The 26,738-nt window shown below is 44.8% G+C and overlaps 1 protein-coding gene across 9 annotated transcripts in view; it reads right to left on the bottom strand.

Moving 5' to 3' along the window:
• Positions 1–26,738, bottom strand: part of afdna (afadin, adherens junction formation factor a) — a 253,647-nt gene that overhangs the window by 179,503 nt on the left and 47,406 nt on the right. For all 9 annotated transcript variants that reach the window (XM_038803241.1, XM_038803250.1, XM_038803267.1 and 6 more), the window contains exons 2-6: positions 24,940–25,135; positions 21,557–21,672; positions 19,420–19,577; positions 15,552–15,718; positions 9,964–10,121 (exon numbers count right to left, since the gene is read on the bottom strand). In XM_038803241.1, the coding sequence (XP_038659169.1) occupies positions 9,964–10,121; positions 15,552–15,718; positions 19,420–19,577; positions 21,557–21,672; positions 24,940–25,135 (795 nt within the window). The remainder of the gene's footprint in view (positions 1–9,963; positions 10,122–15,551; positions 15,719–19,419; positions 19,578–21,556; positions 21,673–24,939; positions 25,136–26,738) is intronic.

Genomic DNA, 26,738 nt, shown 5'->3' with positions numbered 1-26,738 from the left:
GTACACAGATCAAATTAAAACATTAAGTGGTAAACTAGACATTCATCTCGGATGAATTTTTAATTCACTCAAGATGAATAACAAGGTAAAGTTAATCACCATACAATCATTAAATAAATCATTCACAGGAATTAATAATGTTGGAAAACTGTCTCTCGAGGACTGTACAATGAGTTCATGGCTTATATTTTTAAAAACTTCGCTCTGCTCAAGGCCACCTGGATGAAGATTCGCCAATATTGAACAATAAAGGCTGCTACTTATTGCAGCACAGAGAATTGTTAAAAGCAAAGTATTAATTCAATAAGAAACAAAAGATATATTTGAAGTTTTAATAACCTAGGTGTGCAATAGACTGGATAAAAACTGTCAAATGAGATGAGCAATTCTCTTGAGAATTTTATAACATACAACTCAATTGCTACTGACAACTCAATTGCTACTGTACCAATTAAGAGTCAATCTTAACAGACATCCCGAAACAAAGTCTAAATTTAAAATTTTACTTCAGATTAGATATACCCTCAATTATCTATTTGAATTCAAGTGTCTTGGATTAATACTGATACTCATACGGATACTCAAAATCATTATCAAATGAACTGATTTCAATATATTAAACTAACAAAACATGAAAACTTAATTCTGTGTTCTTTTGCATTGCAATAAGTTTGTTCAAACTCCACTCCAGATATCCTTCCCCTCCAACCACTCCAGCAGTTAATCACATCAGCAAAAATTAGTCTAGTGATCATACTGTTCGATATCATTAGTTTAATAGTGATGATGGGGAGATGCTGGTGTTGGACTGGGGTGAGCACAGTAAGAAGTCTTACAACACCAGGTTAAAGTCCAACAGGTTTGTTTCAAACACTAGCTTTCGGAGCACTGCTCCTTCCTCAGGTGAATTAGTTTAATAGCTCAACAAGTTAGCTATTGTAAAGCACCTAACGCAGCACACATAGTAAATTTGCAAACATACCATACAGCTAACAAGGTACAAACAAAAGTCAAAATGTCAGCAACTGTTGGGAACTGATTTAACATTCCCTGTACTTGTAAGATAATTCGCAGCATTTTTAAATCACAGAAAGATACTTCAAGAACCTTTAGTCATTTCATATTAATAGAAACAAAAATGGCAAGATTCAGGCTTCAATCCTTGAAGTCGGACACTGGGGTTTTATCTTAGGAAGTTATTGGGGTTTGGCGATGGTGGGGGTGAAAAGAGGTCAGCCAAGGGAAACAGGCCAGAGCAGGAGAGAGAAAGAAGGCAAAGACAGACAACATTGCAATGCCAAACAATCTTGCATGATCCAAGATGAGTGGTGCTGTGGACACCACCACCTAACTCAAGCTTGGAGTGGGGGTGTCAACAAAACAAACTGGAACATTGCAAAGGACAAGATGGGTGACAGAGCACGTGTCATAGAGGTAGAAGAGTTGAACTGATTTAACCAAACATACTGGTGCTTATTACTCGTTGCATGGAGATTTTTCCATTCATTTTGTGAAGGTCACAAATTTAAACTGATTATTTTTCCACCTGGTATTGAGGGAATAAGTGGTGGAATTGTCTCTGAAAGATTAGGTCAAAACCCATTAAACTGCTCAATAAGCACAGAAGATCTAATGGAACTATTTGAAGAGAAGCAGTGAGTTGCATGGGCTCTATGACTAATATTTCTCTCTCGACTAACTCCACCAAAAATACAGATTATTTGGTCACTATCATAATTAGCAGCATACACATTGTTTACTCATTGTGAGGAAGAGCATAACTAGAGATCAACAAAATAAGGCAGTTACCAATAAATCCAATAGAGAATTCGAAATAAACTTCTGTACCCAAAGATTGGTAAGAATGAGGACCTCAATATCACAAGGAGAGGGTGAAAACTGTACAGATTAACTTAAGGTGAAGCTAGACATGCATTTGAGGTAGAAATAAATCGATGGTTACGATGGTACATTTAACTAAAAGGTAGGGGAGGTTCAAATGTAGCATAAATACCGCCATTGACTGGTTGGGTTAAATGGTCTATTTACATGCCATATAGTCCATGTAATGCTGTGTAAAATCTTGCCACCATTTAAACAGCATTTTCAGCTTTTTTAAATTCATTGAAAATTAGTTCTCTATTATATACACCTCAAATATGGACTTTTTTTTTGAAGAGAACACTGCTGAACAAAAATGGCATTCCATAGATCACCTTTATGCTCCCACATGCCAGGAAAGAATTCCGGTTCTAATCTACAGGAGAGAATGCCCCTCTACTCGGCAGCTGTCCCTCAATTCTAAGCTGACATCTACTCAAGATTGCAAACCGCAAGTCTTCATGTGACTGTCTAGCTTGATTCTCCACCTGCAGATCTTTGGACACATGGGAAGATGTCCCACAAGTTGGCGGGATCCAGAGTTCAAGTTTTGCTTCCTTTTCTTTCTTTCTTCCTCTGCCACTATTCTGCCTCATCAGTAAGACACTTGGACTCAAAAGCATGATGCAGCTAGAGTGTTTTTCAAACTTTTTTTCCAGGGACCCATTTTTACCAACCGGTCAACCTTCAGGACCCATGCCAGCCGACCGCTGCGCCCCACGCTGGCCGACCTTCACTATCCACCATTTTTGCTTACTTTTAATGTGACAGGTGAACCTGCTTTTTCCTCATAATCTCATTTGTTTTGTCATTTCTGCATGGGTTGTTCATCAGAGGCCCTGGAGCTCACACCAGCACTGCTTTGTTCTGTTGCTGTCTCTCCCAAACGGGTCACACCACCACTGCTTTGTTCTGCTGTGGATTCTCCTGAGCCACTCACTCCAGCAGGTTTAGTTCCGAGATCCTGGCCTGTTTTTGTCTCTGGCCCTCTCTTTCTTATTACAAAACGATCCATTTTAAATTTTTCAGTCCTGTTGCTTGTTTGCTGCTGACAAAACGGAGGAATTGCAATCACACCCAGAGCGCGTGATGTAATGTTCGATGCGCGTGACCTGTTCTCTGCCTCGTTTCAGGCAGGAAGATGGATTGAATTTTTTAAAAGACCTTCGAGTCGTGATGCTGATGTCAGGAGGAGGCAGTGCTTCGCGCTAGGCTCCGGGCATGTGCACCGATGAGCGGGCATGCATGCGCATGTGCACCGATGAGCGGGCATGCATGCGCATGTGCACCGATGAGCGGGCATGCATGCGCATGTGCACCGATGAGCGGGCATGCATGCGCAGCGCACCCACATTTTTAAAGCTGGTCGCGGCCGTCATTTTAAAAGCCGTTCGCAACAGGCTACTGCGCGTAATTCCCGCTATTGGGAACGCCGTGATTAATGGTTCCGCGGCCCTTCATACACCTGCCCACGACCTACCCCGACTTTGAAAATGACTGAGCTAGATGGAAAAGTTGTCACCGTTTTGAACGATGGGTATCAAACTCCTCCTGGTCATTAGTGTAAATGCTGTCACACTTCCAAGGGGAGATTCAGAGTGCCTTTGAGATATTTTCTGTGTCTTCCTCTGGAAAACTGGCCATTTGAGAATTGAGAAAACATGAGAGATTCCAAGCTATCATATTTGATTTTGCATAGTTTTGCCTGAATGCTTGAAGTCAGTTTCACAAGATTTGTTCAATGGGTCCTCTCATTGAAAAGGAATCGGAAGAATATGGCAATGGAATTCTGACGTAATTTCTCCAGAACTCTTGGTTGGTGATAGGTCTCACTGCAGTACAGAAGTGAGATGACAACTGCTCGGTTTGCTCTGTACCTTTGCTGACATGCAGAAGTCTTCACTCATTTCTGTAGTCCATAGAAGGCTCAGCAGGCAGTTGTTCCGATCTTGGATCTCCTCACCAATGATGCCCTGAGAGAGGTAGTTGCCATAGTAGGGGATGTGGTAAATGTATTCTAGAGTCTCTCCAATATATATGGGATGTGGCTGAACAGGCACAGATTTGTACACTAGTTTTGTTTTGCAACATTCAAGGACGAGCCAACTCTCTTCTATGCAGAATCAGGAAGAAAGAAAGTGGCTTGCAAATCTAGTGCAGAGGGCAACAACCCCACAGTCATCCACAAATCATTTATGCCAATGATGGACAGTTTAGTTTTGACAAGAGATGACCATAAAAGAGTTTTCCATCTAGGCACTATTTAATGCTCATACCAGAGGGCAATTGATTTTCGATGCGATGAACAGCCATCATCAGATGATGGTAAATAATATGGGGACTTTCACGCAGCTTTGCTCAACCTCAATCCTGATTTTCAAGGCGTTGGTTTCAGATTTTCCACTCAGACAGTTACACATCATGGAGCAGTTGCAGGATTGAGAAGAAAGTTTCTTGGACATCCAACTCCTGAATGACCTGATCAAAGCATTTGGTTTTTAAATGAATGCAGAGCTCCTGATGTTGTGCAACAGTTTTCTTGCAATGCAAACAAAGACTGCATCAGAAGTTCCTCTGGAGACTTCCGGTGGCGGCCACGGAGTGAGTGGTCGCATATTTGGCAGCTCCCGCTCATGGTGGTCTTTTGTGGCCTTTACGTTGGTTTGTCACAGAAATTTTGTAGGTGTGAGAGCAGAAGAGAGTGACACGTGGTTTATGGAGCTGCGGTTCAGAAGTACTCAGAAAAGAATGAACCAGGTGGCAGTGGTGAGTGAGAAGCGGACACGCACGCAGGGATGGCGGACAGCCAGGGTCTGGCCTACCGGCTCAGTGGTGGATGGACCAGTTGGTGAGCTTCTTAAATGAGAAGTTCACCCAACAGCAGAAGGAAAGTGCGGAGGACCTCGCCCGGGAGGTGGACTTGATCAAGGCGGTGGTTGACCGCGTGGAGACGAGACTGGCGGCCCAGGGACAGGCGATCCAGAGGTTGGAGGAGCAGGTGGGGGAGCAGGAGGAACAGTCCACCTCGATGGCAGCAGAGATTGGGCTGATGCGTGACCAGCAGAAGAGGCTGCTAGAGAAAGTAGAGGACATGGAGAACCGTTCCCGGGCAGGACATCTGGATCGTGGATCTGCCGGACGGAATTGAAGGATCGGATGCTATGTTGGAAAGATGCAGGAGAAGCTGCTTGAGGAAGGTGCGTTTGACCGGCCTTTGGAGGTGGATCGAGCACACAGGGCACTGATGCGCAAACCCCAGGGGGAGGTGAGCCGCCGAGGGTGACGGTGGTATGATTGCATCAGTTCCTGGACAAGAAGGCATCATGTGGTGGGCCCGGTAGACGAGGCGATGCACTTGGGAAGATGTTGAGATCTGGGTGCACCAAGACCTGGGAGCAGAGCTTGCAAAGTGGGCGGCGAGCTTTAATAAGGTCACATCGGCCCTGTACAAGGGCGTAAAGTTCGGACTACTGTACCCGCCTCGCCTATGGGTGACCTATGGGGGCCAGGAGTTGTACTTTGGCTCGGTGGAGGAGGCAGCGGACTTTATGAAGGAGAATGGACTAGCAAGGGAAGGAGGACCTTGAACTCAGATGGAGGAGAACTGAACCAAGTTGTGAAAAACTTTGGGTTTGCGTTGTTCGGATTTCTTTTGTTTTTTCTGGTTTTCGGTTCTGGTTGGGGTTAGGCCGGTTTACAGTGCTTTGTTAAGGGATATGGGGTGGGTCTTGGTGTTCGGACCTTGGGAGGGATTGTTTGTTTGTTTTTACTTCTGGCCTTTGTTTCAACTGTTTGTACTAAGAGTGGGGGATAGTATGCTAGGCATCATGGGCGAGGACTGCCAGGCTAGCTGGGCGGGCTAGTTCAGGGAAGCAAAGTGAGGGGTGAGCTGAAGACTGATGTGTGTGGTGTGTGGTGTGTGTGTGTGGTGTGTGTGTGTGTGTGTGGGTGTGGGTGTGGGGGGGGGGGGGGGGGGGGGGGGGGGGGGGGGGGGGGGGGGGGGAATTAGACTGCGTATGGGAAGGGGACTTTCAAAGTGGAGGAGATGGGGGGTTGATGACGGTAGTTGCCCGAGGATGGGCCAGGGGAGGTGCGGGACATGGGCCACAGTCTGGCCGAGGAAAGTTTATGATTGATCGGCAGGGGAGGGGGCCGGTGCCCCTGACCAGGCTAGTCACGTTGAACGTTCGGGGACTGAATGGGCCAGTCAAAAGGGCCCGTGTGTTCACACACTTGAGGCAACTGAAGGCGGACGTGGCCAAGTTGCAGGAAACACATCTGAAGGTAGAGGACCAGATTCGGTTAAGGAAGGGATGGGTTGGGCAGATGTTCCATTCGGGATTAGACTTTAAAAAGTGGGGGGTGGGGGTGACAATCTTGGTTAATAAGTGGGTGGCAATCAAGGTGGGGAATATAGAAGCAGACCCGGGGATGTAGATATGTCATGGTTAGTGGGAAGCTGGAGGGTATGGCCGTGGTATTGGTAAATATATATGCCCCGAACTGAGATGACATGGAGTTGGTTAGACGGGTACTGGGGAAGATCCCAGACATAGATTCACATCAACTGATTATGGGGGGGGGGAGATTTCAATACGGTCCTGGATCCAAGGCTGGATCAGTCGAGTTCTAGGTCTGGGAAGGTATCAGCTATGGCAAAGGAGCTTTGGGGGTTTATGGAGCGCATGGCGGGGGCGGGAGGTTTGATCCGTGGAAATTTGGGAGGCCAAGGAGTAAGGAGTTTTATCCTACTTCCATGTGCATATCGTGTAATCCAGGATAGACGTCTTTGTGATGGACAAAATTCTGCTGGCTGAGGTTGTAGATGCTGAATATTCAGCAATACTGTAGTGGTGTCAAGACTATGCCCCGCATTGGTTAGGCTTGCAAGTTAGCAAAGGAAAGGCCCAGTGCACGCAATGGAGGTTGGATGTGGGGCTGTTAGCAGAGGTGGAGGCGTGTGAGCAAGTGAGGGAGGCCATTCAGGGATATATAAAGATCAATGACACGGGTGAGGTTTTTGCCTGGGTGGTTTGGGAGGCATTGAATGCAGTTATTAAGGGGAAACTCATCTCAATTGGGGCCCATAAGGAGAAGGCTGAGCGGGCAGAGTTGGACAGACTGGTATGCAAAATTTTGCGCGTGGACTCTCTGGATGACGGGCTTTTGAAGGAGTGTCAGAGACTGCAGCTGGATTTGGGCTCCTGTCCACAGTTAAGGCAGAGGGTCAGATAAGGAGGGTAAAGGGGGCAGTGTATGAATATGGGGATAAAGCCAGCAGGGTGCTGGTGCATCGGCTGAGGACACAGGAGGCGACGGGAAAGATTGGGAAAGTGAGGGATACCTTGGGGGGGGGGGGGGGGGGGGGGGGGGGGGGGGGGATGGATTCTGGATCCGGTGGTGGTGAATGATGTGTTACGGGAGTTTTATAGTAGATTGTATAAATCGGACCCCCCAGCCGGGGAGGAGGGTATGCAACGATTTCTGGGGGGGCCTGGAGTTTCCAAGGATAGATGAGGAGTTGGTGAAGGATTTGGGAGTCCCAATTGGGCTTGGGGAGGTTATAGAGGCGCTGGGGGCGATGCAATCGGGTAAAGCCCTGGGACCAGAAGGATAACCTGTTGAGTTCTATAAAAAGTTTGCCAGGCTGTTGGGACCGCTACTAGTAAAGGCTTTTAATGAGTCGAAGGAGCTGGGAGTGCTCCCCCCAACGTTATTGCAGGCATTGATTTCCTTTATTTTGAAGCGGGATAAGGATCCAGAGAGATGTGGTTCGTATAGGCCAGTCTGACTGCTAAATGTGGATGCAAAATTGCTGGCTAAGATTTTGGCCACACGCATAGAGGATTCTGTTCGGGGGTAATAGGAGAGGCCCAGACGGGATTTGTTAAGGGACGACACCTGACGTCCAACATTAGGCGGCTGCTAAATGTAATAACGATGCCTGTGGAGCAGCGCACGGTCGAGGTGGTGGTGGCGGCCATGGATGCAGAAAAAACCTTTGATCGGGTGGAGTGGAAGTGGGATGTCCTGGGAAGGTTTGGGTTTGGGCAGGGATTTGTGGATTGGGTCCAGTTGCTATATCAGGCACTGCCGGCGAATGCAAGGACAAACCGGGTTCAATGAGAGTATTTTAGTCTGTGTCGGGGGACGAGACAGGGGTGCCCACTCCCCCCACTACTGTTTGCCCCTAGTCATTGAGCCATCGAGCATTTGGCGGGGGATAGTGAGAGGGTAGTAGACATAGGGTGCTCTATGCGGATGATTTGCTCCTTTATATAACAGACCCGTTGGAGGGAATTGCAGGAATTATGGCGGTATTGGAGAAATTTGGTTGGTTCTCAGGTTACAAACTGAATACGGGCAAGAGTGAGGTCTTTGCGATCCAGGTAAGGGGGCAGGAGAGGAGACTGGGGGAGATGCCATTCAAAGTGGTGGGAGGGAGTTTTAGGTACCTGGGTATTCAAGTGGCAAGGGACTGGGGTGAGCTTCATAAACTAAATTTGGGCAGTTTAATTGAGCAGAAAGGGGACTTCCGTAGTTGGGACGTGCTCCCGCTGTCATTGGCTGGGAGGGTACAGACTGTGAAAATGACAGTCCTCCTGAGATTGCTGTGCCTGTTTCAGTGTCTTCCAACCTTCATCTCCAAGGCATTTGTTAGGAAGATTAATGCGGCGATCTCGGGTTTTATATGGGCTGGGAAAGCCCAGAGGGTGAAGGTGGTCATTCTGGAGCGGGGGAGCGGGGAGTGGGGCTTGGTCCTTCTGAACTTTAATGATTACTACTGGGTGGCCAATATATTGATGGTCAGGAAATGGGTAGTGGGTGAGGGGTCAGTGTGGGAGCGAGTGGAGACGGCATCTTGCAAGGACAAGGTGTTGGTGTGGTCACCAACGTGATAATCACTCGTTTGCACCCGGGGGGGGGGGGGGGGGGCTTCAGGGGTGGCAACGGGCAGGGATTGAGAGATTTGGGGATCGAGCTTCCCTCGCCTCCCACTAAGGGGACCACAGGATAAGGTGATATCTGAAACAGGGGTTGGTAGGGGAGGGTCTCGGAAATATACAAGGAACTAATGGAGTGGGAAGAGGTGAAGAGGAAGTAGGAGGAAGCGCTGGGCGGAGAGTTGGAAGTCAGGTTATGGGAGAAGGCCCTGAGGAGAGTCAATGCATCCTCACTGTGTCAGTGACATGGCTCTAATGTATGGGTAGTTAGGATTTAGGTTGGGGCAAGTTGGGTATGTTATTGCGAGGTATGTTCGTGTGATGGATCTCGCTTTAAAATGTTAAAATTATAAATGCCGTAATAAAGTATTTTCTTAAAAACAAGCTCCTCTGGAAAGTCCAACGGGAGGACTTGCTCATCCACAGGAAGTAGACAATTCAAGAGAATACATGTCAGAATTGTCCTAGCTATAGACAAGAGGGAAATTAATAGCTTGGCTCCTTTTCTAAGGCACCAAAAGGTGTTGTACTGCTCAAGTGGGGGGTTGTGGTGGTGGTTCTTTTTCCACTCAAATCTGTAGGAGTGCATGGAGCCTTGACATGAACAAAAGCTGATCAGATTTGCAGACCTCAGCTGGAGTACCATCGGGACCGCAGGCTTGGTTGATTTTCATCCATTTGATTGCTTGTTACAGCTCTCCTTGATGGTTGGTGGTTTACTCATGGATTCTATCAGTGTACTGGGGAATTGGATGGAGATATCATCCGTCACTGTTGATTCACATTTAACAGTTGAAAATGTTCTTTTCAGTATTGACCAACATCATTGTGTTCCTCAAAAGAAACAATATCCTGTGAGTGATCGAGAATTTGTAAATTTCAGCTTGATCTATAGATAGTCCTAGTGGCTTCAACCACATTGTTGGATCTCTTGAACCCACGCTGCTGCCTTGTTCTGCATTACAAGCCAACTGTTTAGCCCACTGTGCTAAACCAGCCCCTGCCTGCCTGGCAGAACAACCCAAGGTCGCATATCAAGAAGTCAGCATTCCAACGACTCAAAGTTGATACCCACAGACAAATCCAGAAGATGAAAGACAAGTGGTTGGATTTACATATGCTCAAAAAATACACATACCCGTGCTATACAATATTCCTTCGGGTTTTCCTTTTCCAGTCCATATTTGTCAAGGGCTTCTGCAACAGCAAAGTCTGATGTATCCGTTGTTGACAGCAAGATGGTCTTGTATGGTATATTTGGCTTTAATCTATCCGCATAAATCCTAAGAGTGCCACCTGGATAAAAAGGATACAAATTCCTTATTACTCATACCAGCCTGATTAAATTAGACTAGTTCTTTTTTTTTTATAAATGTTTTTATTCAGTTTTCATATTTTATATTGAACAAATTACAAATTGTTAGGAGAGAGAAAAAAAAACAAACACGCAAAAATTAACATACATATTTACAGGTAAGCATCTTCGTAGTAGTAACTGCGCCCCCCCCCCCCCCCCCCCCCTCAACATGTTTATTTAGTTTGGTTTTGGGCCTTAGCTAGCCATCGAACCCCCGTAACGAACCTGTAGCCCCCCCCCCCCCCCCCCCCCTCTCCCGCTACCTTCCCCCGACTATTCTTCCTCTTGTACATTGGCCACAAATAGGTCCCGGAACAGTTGCATGAATGGCTCCCACGTTCTGTGGAAGCCGTCGTCCGACCCTCGGATGGCAAATTTGATTTTCTCCATTTGGAGAGATTCCGAGAGGTCGGACAGCCAGTCCGCAGCTCTGGGCGGTGCTGCTGACCGCCAGCCAAACAGGATTCTACGGCGGGCGATCAGGGAGGCAAAGGCAAGGGCGTCCGCCCCTCCTCCCCAGGAATAGATCTGGCTGTTCTGAAACCCCGAAGACCGCCACTATCGGGCATGGCTCCACCCTCACTCCCACCACTTTGGACATAACCTCGAAGAAGGCTGTCCAGTACTCCACGAGTCTGGGGCAAGACCAGAACATGTGGGCGTGGTTGGCCGGGCCTCTTTGGCACCGTTCACATCTGTCTTCCACCTCCGGGAAGAACCTACTCATACGGGTTCTTGTTAAGTGGGCTCTATGTACCACTTTTAGTTGCGTCAGGCTGAGCCTTGCGCATTGGAGGTGGAGTTGACCCTATGCAGTGCTTCGCTCCAGAGTCCCCACCCGATCTCCATCCCCAGGTCGTCCTCCCATTTCCTCCTTGTTGCGTCCAGTACGGTGTCGTCCCTATCTACCAGTCGGTCATACATGTCACTACAGTTCCCTTTCTCTAGGATACTTGCGTCCAGTAGGTCTTCCAGTAGTGTCTGTCGTGGCGGTTGTGGGTACGTCCTTGTCTCCTTTCGTAGGAAGTTTTTGAGCTGCAGGTACCGTAGCTCGTTCCCCCCAGCTAGCTGAAATTTCTCTGTCAGTTCGTCCAGTGTTGCGATCCTGTCGTCCGTGTATAGGTCCCTGACTGTCAGTGTCCCCCCGTCCTGCCTCCACCTTTTGAAGGTGGCGTCGGTCAGTGCTGGTTTGAACCTATGGTTGTTGCAGATAGGAGCCCTGTTCGACATTTTGGTCAGGCCAAGTTGCTGCCGCAGTTGGTTCCAGGATTGGAGGGTGGCTGTCACCACTGGGCTGCTGGAGTGTTTTTTGGGTGGGGATGGGAGTGCTGCCGTGGCGAGGGCCCGGAGGGAGGTTCCCATGCAGGAGGCCTCCTCCGCACGCACCCACTCAGCTTCTGGCTCCTGGATCCATCCCCTTACTCGCTCGGCTGTTGCTGCCCAGTGGTAGAATTGTAGATTCGGGAGGGCTAACCCTCCCCTGGTTTTTGTTTTTTGTAAGACCTTCTTTGGGATCCTAGCATTATTACCCCCCCATACGAACGCCATGATGAGTTTGTCCAGCGCTTTGAAAAAGGCCTTGGGGATGTAGATCGGAATGGATCTAAACAGGAAGAGGAACCTGGGCAGTACGTTCATTTTGATCGTCTGAACTCTCCCCGCGAGGGAGAGCAGGAGTGTGTTCCATCTTTGCAGGTCCTTTTTAACTTCCTCCATCAGGCTGGTGAGGTTCCATTTGTGGATCCCTTTCCAGTCATGGGCTATTTGGATCCCCAGGTAGCGGAATTTATGTCGGGCTTGTTTGAACGGCAGCCCCTTTAGTGCTGCCCCCCCCCCCCCCCCCCCCCCCCCTTGCGGGTGTAATGGGAAGATCTCACTTTTGCTCATGTTGAGTTTGTAGCCCGAGAAGGCTCCAAACTCTTTCAGGAGCGCGATGATTCCGTCCATGGGTCCGAGATATAGAGGAGCAGATCATCCGCATAGAGTGAGACTCTGTGCTCTCTACCTCCCCTTCGGATCCCCCTCCAATTTTTTGCTGCCCTGAGCGCGATTGCTAGCGGTTCAATTGCTAGTGCGAACAGCAGCGGGGACAGTGGGCATCCTTGTCTGGTGCCCCTGTGCAGCTGGAAGTATTGGGAGTTGGTATTGTTGGTCTGTACACTCGCCATGGGAGCGTTGTACAGGAGCTTTACCCAAGCGGTGAACCCTGTTCCAAGCCCGAACCGCTCCAGTACCTCTATGAGGTATTTCCACTCGACTCTGTCGAAGGCCTTTTCTGCGTCCAGGGAGACGATCACCTCGTGTTCTCTCCCCGGAGGGGGTCATTATCACGTTCAGCAGGCGCCTGATGTTCGCGTCAGCTGTCTACCTTTGACAAAGCCCGTCTGGTCCTCTGTGACCACCTCAGGTACACAGTCTTCTAGCCTTTTGGCTAGGATTTTGGCCAGTATTTTGGCGTCTGCATTCAGCAGAGATATGGGTCTGTATGACCCACATTCCGTTGGGTCTTTGTCTTTCTTAGGTATCAGCGAGATTGAGGCCTGTGCTAAAGTGGGTGGCAACGTGCCCCTAGCTAGCGAGTCTGTGAACATCTCCCGCAGGTGCGGGGCCAGCGCTGTCGCAAATTTTTTGTAGAAGTCCGCCGGGAATCCGTCCGGTCCCGGCGCCTTCCCCGCCTGCATGGAGCTAATGCTCTCCATGATCTCTCCCAGTGCTAGTGGTGCTTCCAGATCCCGTTTTCTGCCCTCTCCCACAACTGGTATGTCCAGTCCGTCAAGAAACCGGTTCATCCCAGCCTTCCCCGTTGGGGGTAGACTAGTTCTTTTAACACTTTAGTGTACATTTACTTCAGGCAATTGATCCAATGTGGAAATGTCAAACCAATTCTGAGCAACTATCCTAATATAACAGCACAAAGGCAATAACTTACATTAAATCATAAGTTGTCCAAGTTGAGCCAACAATGTAAATAATGTTTCGGAGAAATATAGGCCCTATTTCCAATTTGATTGGATAAAAAAGAACGACTTCCACTGATTGTACTGGCTAATCTTCCTGGAGGGTCCTGCAGAACTCAGTTAGCCCAAGAAACCTTGGAGGCATCAGCAAAGGGAATCTGTGCAGAAGTCACAACACACCATCCTTCTGCATTCTGCTAAGTGCTCACTAACACGCTAAAAAAGAAGTAGGATGGTGAAATCGAGTTGGGTTGGAGGGGGAAATTTCCAATCGGAAGTGTGCATCAAAGTCATTTTTAAAAAAATATATGAATAAACTATCCATTTATTTCACAACTTCCTAATCACAGACAGTGAATTCAAGGGGAAGACCAGACAAAATGCAACTGCCCAGATAAAAGGCAGATTCACTCAGTCCCTTTCCATGCCTTCCTAAAAGTTGCAGACCAGCAGTCAGGCCTGATGTCAGTCACACCAGAAAAGAAATTAGTAACTTTGGTATGATTAAAGTCCTTAAACCACACACCCCTTTCACCCTCATCTTCACGAAGTGCACAGATTTAATAGATTTCATCACTAGATTATGCATTCAACTGCCGATTGCTTCTCCACGTTCCCTTGGTCCATAAGCCAAATATCCCCCCTCTTCCTAGTATTAAACTTTCAAACGCACCCCCCCCAACCCTTCCTATCCCATCTTCCCCTATAACCTCTTTATCTACTGGACACACTCACTGCTCACTTGACCCCATTCCCAATAAACTGTTGACTACCCACTAATCTTCCCAATCCACATGTTAGCTGCCATTGTAAATGGTGCCTTTTCCTCAGAACCTGCCTCCCTCCCTCTCAAAGTCACTGTCAATCCTTTCATTCCATAGAATTCCTACAGTGCAGAAGGAGGCCTTTCAACCTTTCGGATCTGAACCCACTCTCTGAAAGAACACCCTACTTAGACCCACTCCCCTCAACCCCACCTAACCGGCACACTTTTGGACACTAAAGGTGAAATTTTAGGATAGCCAATCCACCTAACTTGCACATTTTTGGACTGCGGGAATAAACCAGAAACCCAGAGGAAACCAACGCAGACACGGGAGAATGTGCAACGTCCACACAGTCACGGGAGAATGTGCAACGTCCACACAGTCACGGGAGAATGTGCAACGTCCACACAGTCACGGGAGAATGTGCAACGTCCACACAGTCACGGGAGAATGTGCAACGTCCACACAGTCACGGGAGAATGTGCAACGTCCACACAGTCACCCAAGGCTAGAATCGAACCAGGGTACCTGCCACTGTTTGGCAGCAGTGCTAATCACTGTGCCGGCCCCATATTTTATTAATAATAATAATAATAATAATAATAATAATAATCACTTATTGTCACAAGAAGGCTTCAATTAAGTTACTGTGAAAAGCCCCTAGTTGCCACATTCCAGCACCTGTTCGGGGAGGCCGGTACAGGAATTGAACCCGCACTGCTGGCATTTTTCTGCATTACAAGCCAGTTGTTTAGCCCATTGTGCTTAACCAGTCCCAGGTTTTTTTGCCCTGCCCTAGCCCCATAACCCCACGCATTGATCATGGCCAATCCACCTAAACTGCACATCCTTAGACATATTAATTCATGGCCACAGCATCTTTGACAATAGTTTCACTTTGCCTGGCTCAGAGTATCGATTTTTGGACCCTTGCACAACGTCTAATGCATGGAAAGAGCTTCCAACACACATGGCAACAACACTCAACACTACATCTGTACCATCTGTCTTATCCCTTCCACTTCCTGTCCAATATCCTGTGTTGAATGAATCAGATTTTCAGTCACTAAGCATTAGGAGGTTAAAAATTATTCACTCTGGCCTCTAATACAAACGCTTTACTCTTACTCAACAGCCATCGTCTGAGAGATCCATGCTGCTCATAGAACCTGCAATGTTTGACCCCAACCTAAGTTTTCAGCTGCACTTTGCTCTAATAAACACCTCCCATCTCCAATCCTACGTCAGCACATCTAAAATGTTTGCACCCAGTCATCCGCTCTGATCTATATCGGTTCCCTGTCCCCCAACACTTCAATTCAAAATTCACATGCATGTGCTCAAATCTCTTCAGGGTCTTGTCCCTAACGATGGTCATGAACCTCCTGCAGCCCAACTGAACACACACTTCTTCACTCCCTTCAGTCCACCACTGGTCTTAAGCTGCCTTGGTTCCACATTCTGGATTCCCTTTCTGGCCTCCTCGTTTGATACACGATCAAAGAAACCACAGCTTTGACCAAGCTTTTGTACAACCCTCTAAGTATGTCCTTTGGTTCAGTATTTATTTTGTTAATTACTCCTCTACAAAGTTGAGGATGTTTTTGTAAACTAAAGATGCTGTACAAATACAAGCCATCAATACCTGAATCAGGCCGTCCATCACCACTACGAAATTCTTGCATTCTTTGTTCTAACTTTTGTTGTCGTCTTCGTTTCATAACTACTTCAGGGTTAGATATTGTCCGGGTGAAGCTGGTCTCTGGCATATCTTTGTATACCTCCGCTGCAAGATGTGAACTGGAGTTCTCACTTTTGGTAGAAAGAGATATTTACCATTTTAAAACTTACATCATATTGGAGAAAATATATCAATGATAACCATATTGAAACCTTTTAAGTCTTGAAAAATTGAGAAAAATACAATTTCACTGCATGAAAAATTCTATGCTGACCGTGGGTTACTGTCCGTATGCAGTTTGACAATTCTCCCCGTGTCTGCGTAGATCTCACCCCACAACCCAAGAATGTGCAGGGTAGACATTGGTCGCGCTAAATTACTTCTTAATTGGAATTTTTTTTAGAAAGGTTTAGTCAGATGAATCTTGAGGCTTCGGATAAAGAGGATAAAAAGTAATGGGAATGCAAATGAAACTAAAGTCGAAAGTCCAATAAGCCAATACACCTAATCTGCGCATTTTTGTACTGTGGGAGGAAACTGGGGCACCGGAGGAAACCCACACAAACACAGGGAGAACGTGCAAACTCCAGTCACCCAAGATTGAATTCAAACCTGGGTCCCTGGCGCTGTGGCAGAGATAGTGGGTGCACTGGTTGTAACCTTCCAAAATTACCTAGTTTCTGGAAAGATTTCAGCAGATTAGATAAACTGCAAATGTAACACCTCTGCTCAAGGGACTCAGAAAGCAGGAAACTAGAGGCCAGTTTAGCCTAATGCCTGTGACTGGGAAAGTGCCAGAACCTATTATTAAAATGGCAGCAGCAAATTATTTAGAAAATCGTAATGCACAAGATAGTCAACACAATTTGTGAAAGGCAAATTGTGTTTCACAAACATATTAAGTGATATTCGAGGATGCAACAAGTAGGGAGGATAAAGAGGTACCAGTAAATGCGGTGCATGTGGATTTTCAAAAGACATTTGATGAAGTGTCACAACAAGCTATGATATTTAAGAGCTCATGGTGCTGTGCGGGATGTGATATATTCACTTAAATAGAGGACTGGTTAACTAACAGGATAATTGGGTCATTTCCACTGCCATAGAGCATTGATGGGGCCTCAACTATTTATGATCTAAATGAAAGGTTTGGGTGAATATAGCAACTATATTGTAGACAGATTTTCTGATGATTAAGATAGAAAGCAAGTTGTGAATTCAGAAAATCTGGAAAGGGGAAATGGTAGGATAAATGAGCGAGGGTTTTGCAGTTTGAGTATAATGTGGGGAAATGGGAGGCTGTCCCCTGGGACAGCCAGGAAAAAGAGACGGCAGGTAATTTAAATGGAGAATGCTGCAGTAGAGAGGAGAGGACACCTGGGTGTTCTTCTACATGAATTTCAAAACGTTAACATGCTGGTACAGCGAGCAATTAGGATGACAAACAAAATGGTGGCCATTATTGCAAGGGAGATGGAGTATCAAACGAAGGAAGATTTGCGACAATTATTCAGGCCAATGGTGAGATCACACCTAGAATTTGGTCACTGTACTTGTAGAGGGACATGCCTGCATTGGAAAAAGTTCAGAGAAGATTACAATCTTTATTATTGTCACAAGTAGGCTTACATTAATACTGCAATAAAGTTACTGTGAAAATCTCCTCGTCGCCACACACCGGCACCTGTTTGGGTACACTGAGGGAGAATTTAGAATATCCAATTCACCAAAAAGCACATCATTTGGGACTTGTGGAATGAAACCGGAGCACCCAGAGGAAACCCACGCAGACATGGGGAGAACATGCAGACTCCGCAAAGACAGTGACCCAAGCCGTGAATCAAACAAGGACCCTGGTGCTGTGAAGCAACAGTGCTAATGACTTGTGCTACCGTGCCAACTAGGCTGAATCTTAGAATGAAGGGGTTGGCTTGTGAGGAAAGACTGAACAGATTAGAGCTATGTTCATTGGAGTTTAGAATAATGAAAGGTGACCTTACTGAAACATAAACGGATTCTTAAAAGGCCTCGACCCAGTAGATGCAAAAAGAATACTTCCCCATGTGGGGCCCTAGAATGAGGGGGCCAGTTTCAAAATAAGTAGTTTCTCATTTAAGATGGACATGAGGGAGAATTTATTCTCTGCAATGGTCCTTAACGTTTGGAATTCCCAGTGAACAGTGGATATTTTGAAAATACAGAGTTAGACAAATGTTTGATTGATACGAGAGTCAAGAAGTGAGGGCACACTCAGCAAAGTGGAGTTGAGTCCACATCTGGTCAGCCATATTTTTAATGGCAGGTGAGGCAAATGGCCGATTCCTGCTTCTATTTCTTATGTCATAGACATCGAATTTACAGTGCAGGAGGCCATTCGGCCCATCAAGCCTGCACCGGCTCTTTGAAAGAGCACCCTACCCAATCCCACACCTCCACCCTATCCCCATAACCCAGTAACCCGACCCAACACTAAGGGCAATTTTGGACACTAACGGCAATTTTTAGCATGACCAATCCACCTAACCTGCACGTCTTTGGACTGTGGGAGGAAACCGGAGCACCCGGACGAAACCCACGCACCTACGGGAGAACGTGCAGACTCCGCACAGACAGTGAACCAAGCCAGGAATCGAACCTGGGACCATGGAGCTGTGAAGCAATTGTGCTAACCACCACCATGCTGCCCATGTCCTTCCATGTGCTTTCCTAAAACTGTTGTGGGAGGTTAAATAGATAGTTTATTGTTGGCTGTTCCAGAGGCAGGTCAGAGCAATTTGCTAACTCTCTGATCTCAGCAGGATGAAAATGAGATGAATATTTCTTTGCTAATGCAAAATTTTGTACAATGGTTGGCACTGCAAGTTTCCACCAGGAACTTTCAGATTCTCACTCATTTGAGAATTTAGCTTTGGCATAAATGGAGGAGTTTGTTCCTTAAAAGGACAAATTCACAGGGCTAGTTTCCCTCTGGTCAGCATCAGGACTCTTTTGGCATTATCCTTGTGAAGTTTCATTTTAGGTTTATGAATTGCATCTCACTTTCCAGATTTTCTATTTTGGTGTCTGTAAATGGGCATTCCAGGCATAAGAACAGTGTTATGGTAAGACCACTGGACTAGTAATGCTGAGGCCCAGGCTAATGGATTTAAATATCACTATAGCAGCTGGTGGAATTTAAATTCAATTACTAAATCTGGATTTGAAAGCTAGTCTCAGCACTAGTAACTATCAATTATTGTAAAAGCGATCTGGTTTACTAATTCCCTGTTGAGAAAGAAATCAGCTGTGTTTACCCACTCCAGACCCACAGCAGTGGTTGACCTCACTCAGTTCAAGGGCAATTAGAGATAGGCAGCAAATGTTGGCCTTGCTAGCGATGTCCACTTCCCATGAACACAAAGAATTGGACTTTTCTATGCAACACACTGGAAGAGTAGGAAATGCTGGTAACCAAAGAGGACTAGGTTGAAAGGTTGGCAAAAATGAGCTGCATAGTAATAAAGGCATGGTTTATCTACCTGCTGGTCCTACATCATAACACATGAATTGACGAAGGTCTACATTCTTACTATATGTCTGCAGTGTTGCTTCCATCTCAATCTTTTTGCGTGTTGCGTGCCAAGTTCTGATTTAGTTTGCATACAAATCTTGTTCTGAGTATAAAGGAGTTGACCATCTAAAAATGCTGACTACCAAAATGTTAATATAGGTCGACACTCAGCATTATAGTTGGGCGTATATCACTGCATTACTGCAGAGAACAACAAACAGTTTAAATTAGAAGAACAGAGTAACAGCTGTAACGTTCAAGTAATAGCTTGCTACTGCTTACCTATCACCACTGGGAATAGGTCCATCATCATCCACAGTTTGCATTAGCGCTTCCTTTTCCCGTCTCTTTTTCTCTTTCTTTTCCTTCTTTGAGAGTGTCCTTTTAAAGTTCTGGATCACGCCTTCTTTCTCCTTTTCTGGGCCATTACTCTGAGACTTCTGTAAATCAAAGAAGTGTAACAGCATATGTACATAACTGCGATCCCCACGCTTGTGCAACATTTTTACAGTCACATTATCCCAACCTTCCAAACGCCCCCTTAGTTCCTATTGTGAAAAGTTTGTTTCATTGCAATTTCATTTATTGCAGCTACCACTTGTATGCAATTATGGTGCACAGAAATTCTACTTTGAAGAAACTTTCATCGGTCAATCTGATTGCTGCTTAATATGCCTAAAAATTGGATTAGCCTAATTTTCATTAATTTCTTAAGAGTTAGTTTTCTTCTGTGCTAACCATTTAAAAAATGAGCCATATATATTATTACTGCTTGTACACAGCAACGTTGTTTTCCTTTGTTTTAAAATGCTTTTAATATGCAAAGATCACCTATGGTTACCATCAAATCTCAAGTGCACTTCTACTTCAAATATAATCTATGAGATCAGGGCCAAATGGCTCAAGATTCCATGGATTCAATAATTGCTTTGTTTTGATAACAACCTCAGCAAGTCTGGAGTAGCAGTGTTAGAATAACCACAATGGCTCCAAGGGATAAGTCAAAGTGAATTGAATGGAACACGGAAGGGGAGGCAAAAATAATCATTTGTTGCAGTGTAGGGAGGAAGCCAGGGAGGAGGAGAGCTAAGGAAATAGTAGAACCTCAGGTAGAAATTAAAAAGCAGGGCCTCAATTGTTGTAATCACCTGATTACTACCACAGCTACATGTTAATTATCATAGGGATAATCAAATTAGAAAAGCAAATACCTGGCTACAAGAGTGGCAGGGAATGGTGTCCTATTTCATTGGGCACTGGCACCAGTAAAGAAGCAGGAAGGAAGTGTACTGTTGGGACAGACTGCACTTGAACCAGGTTGGGTCCAAAGTTCTAGCACAAAGGATGAACAGCATTGTGGAAAGGACTTTAAACCAATAAAATGGTAGAAGTTTCAAATAGAAGTAATAGTAACCTAAAGAATAAAAATGGAAGTGAGCCAGGTCAGAGTATATAAAATCAGTGATAAATACTTCAGGCAGAGAAGAGATTAAGAACTAGTAAGATACCTGTTCAAAATAAAGTGTAATTAAACATATATTTAAATTAAATTGGCAGAATATTATTGCATTAGCATCAAAAAGTACAACAGAATATACCATCAAGTCAGTCACAGGGTTTGGAAAAATACTTAATTAAAGATATGCATGTAACAAAGGCTACAGGACTCTGGTCGGTCTCCTACATATCACTACTTTCAGGTCATCTATAGTAAGGGGGAAATTATCAGATTGTAGCAAAAAAACAATGGTGTCATAATAGGACTGGGTAAACAGAGTTCACTTCAATATAGGAAAGGTGTGAGGTCATCTACGTTAAATGAGGGGGAAAAAAATGGAATTTGCAGTTTAGTCTAAAGGTAACTTAGTTCCAAAATACTGCACCGACTGTCCAGAGAAAACTTCATACTTCTCAGAATACATGATTTTTAATTCATAAAATAAAAAGGACAACATATTTTCTCCCACCACTCCAATTTCCACTTAATTTTCCTGAACAATTCTGTTGCGCAACGTCTTCTTGGAAAAACACGATGAGCTAAAATATTGTCCATTGCAAGAGTACTATGGATTTGACTCGGGTGTGCGGTAGCACATGTCCTAGAGCTGCACACGTACAGCAGCCTTCTCATAGCTCGATCAAATGAACCATGCATTTGGGTGTTAGGGATGTTTTTCTGCAAATACAGAACACCAAAGGACAAGGCCATCAAACAGGAACAACAATCCTGATGAATCAGTAGCATTGAAATCAATTTATTGCCCAAACTGAGGAAGTAATGAGTGAATCTATGATTTTTCACTTCTATCTTGCATCTCACGATTCAGTTGACCTATTGAGCCTTTGATGGGAGTTACAAATTGTGCTGATTAAGCAGTGCGCAGCAAACAAAAAACTCATTATACTTCTATACATCTACCTTAGGTGGGAGGAACGCATTTTCATTCTTTAAAACAAATCTTCCCTCCCTATCATCCTTGTTCCAGTTCAGTTGTACAACTAAAGGCTTTTCATCCTGGTCAAGTTTACGCTCCTCTAGAAAATAAAATTTACATCGTTTACAAAACAAAATACAAATTATACATTCCAATGTTTTGCAAGTATTCATAACTTAAATGGTTTTAAAATGAATGCATTTATAACCAAAGAAAGCAGTGTAAATATATTAGAACAAAGTTAGGAAAATAATGGATTTCAATGCCAACACCCTGAAACTCAGCAGAAGAATCCCAATGCATAGCCAAATTAGTGAATGCACCGATTCACCATATCCATGGAAACTCATTTTTGTTTCAGTTCACAACTTCAAAGTCTCAGAATTGTTTTGAACTCGTCTATGGCCACCCAAGGTGTCAATAAACACATTTCAGAAATCCAGGTAAGAATAAGGGTAGCCTATTTAAAAACATTCCCCAACTTAATTTCGGTAATTGAAATCCTAATGAGAAAGTAATTTGGTAGGAAATATTCTTCTGGTTTTCAAATAGTTGGAACAGTCTAAGCAGCTGCACAGAGAACAGCAGGGAGGTGGAATCAAGGGAACAGCAGCGGAAGAGGATGGGTTTGAAGATTTTACAAAATTGCAAATATTTGATTCTGGCAGGCCTATCTTATTTGTGGAATTTGAACTTAAGAAAATAGTTACTATAAAACAAACTACTTTTTTCTTCAGTCTTTTTGCCCCATCCTCTTAACTTCACATGATCTACAATAACATAAGCACTGAATGAGTTTCTCCTCTTGCTGTTACGCTGAGGCCTATTAAACTGGCACCGAGAAAGATTACTGGTTTAGAACAGTACAGCACAGAACAGGTCCTTCGGCCCTCGATGTTGTGACGAGCATTGTCCGAAACCAAGATCAAGCTATCCCACTCCCTGTCATTCTGGTGTGCTTCAGGTGCCTATCCAATAACCACTTGAAAGTTTGTAAGACTTCGAACATTCTTTCAGGGGATATCCTTCACCCACTAGATCAGGTTTTTTTCAAAATGGGGATCACGATCCACGGGTGGGTTGTGGGCAGGTGTCAGGTGGGTCACGGAGCACAGTGTCGCAAAAAATGTGAATGGCAAGGACCAGAACAAAAGAGGGCAGACAAAGAACAGAGAATGTAATTTGAAGTTGAGGCAAGATTTGGAGAATAGATCAGGAGTGAGGCTGAAGCAGCGATTGACTGTACAGGAGAGCTGAAGACATGGAATGCAGGCCACAGACAGAAGCAGATGTACTTCATGGTAATCCTCAGCAAAGTCGCATTGCCAATCATCCCAATTACAGAAATGGTACAGGTAAACACGGCAGTAATGTATTTAAAGGTGTGACTGCTGCTGTTCGGAAAGGAGCAGATGGGAGAGTTGCTACCATTGCCAGTGGTCACATTAAAATTGTTAGTGTTTGGGTTAAAATCATCCATTACATCAGGAAGGCCAATGCCCCATTGAGATAATCCATCCTGCTTGGGTCAGACTTGGTGGTCGGGTGGAATAAATCCAGGTGATGGGAAGGCAAATTAACCTCCCCTCCAGGCTCATTTCCAGCTGGCAGATATTCTTCGGTGGTCATCTGTTATTCCAAAGCCAAGATATAAAGAGATCGAACATAAAGCCATGCAAACATGCACCAGCTCTGTTCAGAGCACAGAAAGTATAATGGTATGAGCACTGATACATTTTACTGAAATGGTTCTTGTGTATGAGTTCTGTGTGGTTGGATGTTTTTCTGATCGAGTAACATATAACACGATATTGGAACTGCATGCAACACTGTTGCAATCATTTCAGTGGTAAGGGACCAGAAGCTGAATATCCTGCATCCTGAGTATTCATAGAATTTGCATGTATTTTATAATTTTTTTAAAACTGCAATGTTTTATGTGATGTCTCATTTTTCAGTGTAAGCTGCTGCTTTGTCCTTTCCTGTTGGTTAATCAGTGCCCAGCTGGGCATTTGTGCAAGAAATGCATTGCCTTGTCAATGTACTGTTTCTATAAAACCGGCATGGCAGCACAGTGGTTAGCAAGTTGCTTCACAGCTCCACGGTCCCAGGTTCGATTCCCCCCTGCGTCACTGTCTGTGCAGAGTCTGCACGTTCTCCCCATATCTGCGTGGGTTTCCTCTGGGTGCTCCGGTTTCTTCCTAGTCCAAAGATGTGCAGGTTAGATGGATTGGCCATGCTAAATTGCCCTTGGGTTAGGTGGGGTGGGATTACTGGGTTACGGGGATAGGGTGAAGGTGTGCGCTTCAGTAGGGTGCTCTTGCCAAGAGCTGGTGCAGACTTGATCGACCGAATGGCCTCCTTCTGCACTGTAAATTCTATTAAAAAAACATATGTTCCTAATACTTCTGACTATGAATTGGGAGCTGAAGATTTTTGATTTTCAAAAGTTTACTGGTGGTTGGGGAAAGGTAGTCTCTTCGCAGAGAGAATAAAATGAATCTGCAGACTCCAATTCATGAGTTTAAAAATTTCTGGAGCAAAACACAATCTTGTGTATTCATTTTTTTTTTAAAGTTAGCACCCAGTAACTCATTAGGAGCTAATGCATTAAAAGTAAGCGAACGTGGCTTGGGTCCCAAAGGTCGGCCAGTTGGCAAAATTCGGCAATCTACAATTGAAATCTCCCCATTGGTACACTGCAACAACAAAACCAGTGGTTAAAGCCCTGGGAAATACTTGATATTGTATAACTTAATATTTTATAAACAGGAAGTGCACTGGGCAAAAAACGTCAAAAGCAATTGTGAAAATTGTTATCCATGAATCTCATGCAATTAAAAAACAGAATTGTCACTGGTATCTATTGGGTGTATTTGAAAGCACCATTGCATAATATTAAAAACACAGGGTTCTATCTATCTTAGGAACTAATCAAATAACTTTAATATATTCTTTCACATTGTGTGGGTATCCCAAGCAAGACCAACTGTGGGGGTCTGAAGTCACATGTCGACCAGACCAGATATAAACAGCAAAACTGCCTTCCCTAAAGGGTATTATTAAACCAGATACGCTTTTACAGCAATTGATGATAGCATCATGGTCACCATTATCAAGACAAGTTTTTTAAAATCCAGATTTTATTAACTGAATTAAATTCCACTAGTTGCTGTGGTGGGATTTCAAACCTTACCACCAAAGCACTAACTTGGGCTTCTGGATACTAGCCCAATGGCATTACCAGTACGTTATCTCTTCTGCTCCCTCTCCTCCTCCGCCTCTTCCTTCCATCCCCCCCCCCCCCCCCCCCCCCCCCCCCCCGTGCACACACGCACGCACACAAATTCCTTATTGAGAAACTCACCACCACTAACATGCACTTCATAAAGTGAGTATCGAGGAGAGGATAGCATACGCATGTCTGGTCTGAACTTCTCTGCAAGAGTCTCTATGACATCTTGTGTTGTAGCAGTGCTGGACACTCTGATGCATTTTGTTGCAAAGTTCCCCGCTACTTTGTCTTGAAAATAAAATCTCATCACACCATGGAATTCCAGATCCTAGGAAATCAAACAAAAACTCAAAGTTATAAAAAAATAACAAAAGTTGCTGAAGAAAAATGTCGAACCAGCAATTTGTAAATAAACTCAGGTTCTCTCTAGAAAAGGAATATGCATTTGAAGATGAAAAGAAGTGATTTTCTTCCTCCCAATCTTCAGTCTAAGCAAAAATGGTACTGTATTTTCACAAGTGTCAGCTGGTCATAAACTCATCTATGGACCATTTAGATTGATTGGCCTCGGTTGATGTTTATACACTGTTGATTCACAACTGTCATAGATACTATATTTCACATTCGATGTCTAAATGTTTTTATTTACTTACTGAATTTAAATGTGTAGCACTATATAAAATAAACTTCAGTTTCCCAGCCAACAGTCCTCCCACAACCATTATCACCAAAAAAGGTTAACTGGGCATTCTTCAGTTACTGTGCAGAATATCACGTTTTCCTACCATCACGCAATTTCTAAATTTATCTGGGAGTGAAGCATAAATATTTTGAATGTAGGTGAAGAGATACTTATGCTGATGTCTTGTAGAAATGCTCCATAATAATGGTATAAAAGCAATGTAGATTGCAACATTAATACTAATTCAGTAACCAAATCAAGTTCCATTTTTATTAAACAGTTAAAAAACATAGAACATAGAAATATACAGCACAGAATAGGCCCTTCGACCCACGATGTTGTGCCTAACTTTTGTCCCAGATTAAGAACAAATTAATCTACACCCCCTCATTCTATTGTAATCATGTGCCTATCCAATAGCCGTTTGAAGGTCCCTAATGTTTCCGACTCAACTACTTCCACAGGCAGTGCATTCCATGCCCCCACTACTCTGGGTAAAGAACCTACCTCTGACATCCCCCCTATATCTTCCACCATTCACCTTAAATTTATGTCCCCTGTAATGGTTTGTTCCACTCGGGGGGGGGGGGGGGGGGGGGGGGGGGGGGGGGGGGGGGAGTCTCTGACTGTCGACTATCTATTCCCCTGATCATCTTACAAACCTCTATCAAGTCGCCCCTCATCCTTCTCCGTCTAATGAGAAAAGGCCTAGCACCCTCAACCTTTCCTCGTAAGACCTACTCTCCATTCCAGGCAACATCCTGGTAAATCTCCTTTGCACCTTTTCCAAAGCTTCCACGTCCTTCCTAAAATGAGGTGACCAGAACTACACACAGTACTCCAAATGTGGCCGTACTAAGGTTTTGTACAACTGCATCATCACCTCACAGCTCTTAAATTCAATCTCTCTGCTAATGAACGCCAGCACACCATAGGCCTTCTTCACAGCTCTATCCACTTGAGTGGCAACTTTCAAAGATCTATGAACATAGACCCCAAGATCTCTCTGCTCCTCCACATTGCCAAGAACCCTACCGTTTACCCTGTATTCCGCATTCATATCTGTCCTTCCAAAATGGACAACCTCACACTTGTCAGGGTTAAACTCCATCTGCCACTTCTCAGCCCAGCTCTGCATCCTATCTATGTCTCTTTGCAGCCGACAACAGCCCTCCTCACTATCCACAACTCCACCAATCTTCGTATCATCTGCAAATTTACTGACCCACCCTTCAACTCCCTCATCCAA

This window comes from Scyliorhinus canicula, chromosome 1, assembly GCF_902713615.1.
Source record: "Scyliorhinus canicula chromosome 1, sScyCan1.1, whole genome shotgun sequence".
Classification (NCBI taxonomy): domain Eukaryota; kingdom Metazoa; phylum Chordata; class Chondrichthyes; order Carcharhiniformes; family Scyliorhinidae; genus Scyliorhinus; species Scyliorhinus canicula.
This window is presented reverse-complemented; position numbering and strand designations above follow the sequence as displayed.